At 35.7% G+C, this 2,081-nt stretch overlaps 1 protein-coding gene across 1 annotated transcript in view; it reads right to left on the minus strand.

Moving 5' to 3' along the window:
• The window catches only part of LOC119571813 (WD repeat-containing protein 5B-like), a gene marked incomplete at its 5' end in the record, with an annotated part of 3,627 nt that extends 1,743 nt beyond the window's left edge, over window positions 1–1,884 (minus strand). The window contains 2 exon segments of the mRNA XM_037918940.1: window positions 1–1,265; window positions 1,817–1,884. The exon segment at window positions 1–1,265 is cut by the window's left edge and continues 1,743 nt beyond it. Of these exon segments, the coding sequence (XP_037774868.1) occupies window positions 1,122–1,265; window positions 1,817–1,884 (212 nt within the window).
• Between the last annotated feature and the right edge of the window lie 197 nt (window positions 1,885–2,081).

A 2,081-nucleotide genomic window follows, 5' to 3' on the forward strand; every position in this document is an offset into this window, starting at 1 on the left:
CAGGCTGAACTATAAATATAAAGAAAGGAGAGTTAAAAAAAAAAGAGAAAAAGTGTTTGCTTTCGAACAAAGGAACCTTAGAGTCAAATCTGCATCTGACTGATAGGTCCTCCCCTGGTAATTATAAAAATCTTCCAGTATGTCCTATTGTGTAATAAATAGAGAGCCATAGGCATGGACAGACAGTTCTCTTCATGCATACAATATCCCTTCCAGATTATTTTATCTCATATTTTCAATGCAAACTACAGCAGATCTACAAGTGTACCATATTCACAATACCAATACACAATTATGTCTTCTGCATATCTAGTACAAAGTCCACAGTAATCACTAACTGTTTCCAACTGAAAAAGAAAAAGCTACAAGAAAGCTACATATAAAAAGCCTTATGTACTCACCCACACATACAACTCTTCTGCGGACAGAAGAACACACTTTAAATTGAAATGAGTTTCTGCTAACATTAGTTGGACTTCACAGGATCTAGACAATTAACCATAAAAACAAGCTCTATATGGTATGCAATATCTACATGTAAAAAATAGTCAACTACAGACCCATAAAATGATTAACCTTATAGCCAAACTATGGCATACTGACTATTAGCTGTTCATTCTTCCTCTACCCTAAACTTATAAATCACATTGAGTTTTCTTCTTTATTAGCAGTTGTGGCAGAAGAAAATAGACTGAAGTCCATTTCTTTATCAAAAGAAATTGAGAAGGAAAAAGAATGAAATGGAAGAAAAGAAGAAAGAAAAGGAATTACAAACAGCTCCTTCTGAAAACAAACTTGAGCCATTTCAAAGAATCTCTTCACAAATTCTTTGGAAAAAACTCTTCTTACTTCTGCTTTACACACATTAATTCACCTCTTATTACTGTATCTTATCTTACAATATTAACTTCATGACATAAAGAATACCTAAAACCACATAGCCATACCTAACAAAAATATCTGAGTTGTAAAAACTAAATCTAAATGCAAAGTTGGGCAGGTTTTTCACATCTCTCCCTCTTCATCTTAGTTTCTTTCTTTAAGAGCAAATAAAATATTACAATTTCAAATAACACTGCTTTGTAAAGTTTGGAGAATATATAAAAGAAAAACAAGAAAATTCAGCAGACACTGAAGTCCCAAAGCTTGACAGTCTTGTCATAAGATCCACTAACAATCACATGGTCGTTGAAGGCGAGGCAGGTGACACCATCAGTGTGATTACGAAGTGTCACCAGTCGACGTAAAGTTTCACGGTCCCAAACCTGCAAGCAGACAAAATTGATGACATTATGAATACAGAATAAAACAGATTAACTGCTGATGCAAATGAAAAAACAGAAAAAGAAAAAAAAAATGCATCCCAATAATAAAAATGAAATGTTACAAATTATGAAACAAATTAAGCATTTCACAAACATCCAACAACAGGACTAGCTATCTGCATAACCTTTATTCACTGAATCTTTAATTTGTTATTTTTATCATAATGTTAACTCAATGAAATGGTTATCAATGGCTATATGTATGTTGCAAAACCAAGCACACAACACCGTGACACAAACGCACACACAAGCATGCACGCACACACACACAGCAAATACACACACACACACACACACACACACACACACACACACACACACACACACACACACACTCACACACTCTCACACTCTCACACTCTCACACTCTCACACTCTCACACTCACACACTCACACTCTCTCACACTCACACACACACACACACAAATGTCTATATGGAAATTTATAGATATACACCCAGAGAGTCTCCCACCCATTCAGTATACTGTACCTTAATTGTTTTGTCATCAGAGGCACTCACAATCCTCCAAGGATCAGCAGCTAGGCACCGTATCACACCTATGCAGGAGAGAAGTTGGGATACATTTCACAAACAACTTATATTTCCCCAACTAACTGAGTAATGCTGGGCAAATCTATAATACAAAAGCTCAAGATAACTTTAGTAGAGGAGATGAAAGCTTTCATTCTCCTTTCATATGTTGTAGCTCACCATGTTACTCCTTACATCCATCTAGAACCCCGACCTGTAGCAC

Source organism: Penaeus monodon, chromosome 4 (genome assembly GCF_015228065.2).
Source record: "Penaeus monodon isolate SGIC_2016 chromosome 4, NSTDA_Pmon_1, whole genome shotgun sequence".
NCBI lineage: Eukaryota > Metazoa > Arthropoda > Malacostraca > Decapoda > Penaeidae > Penaeus > Penaeus monodon.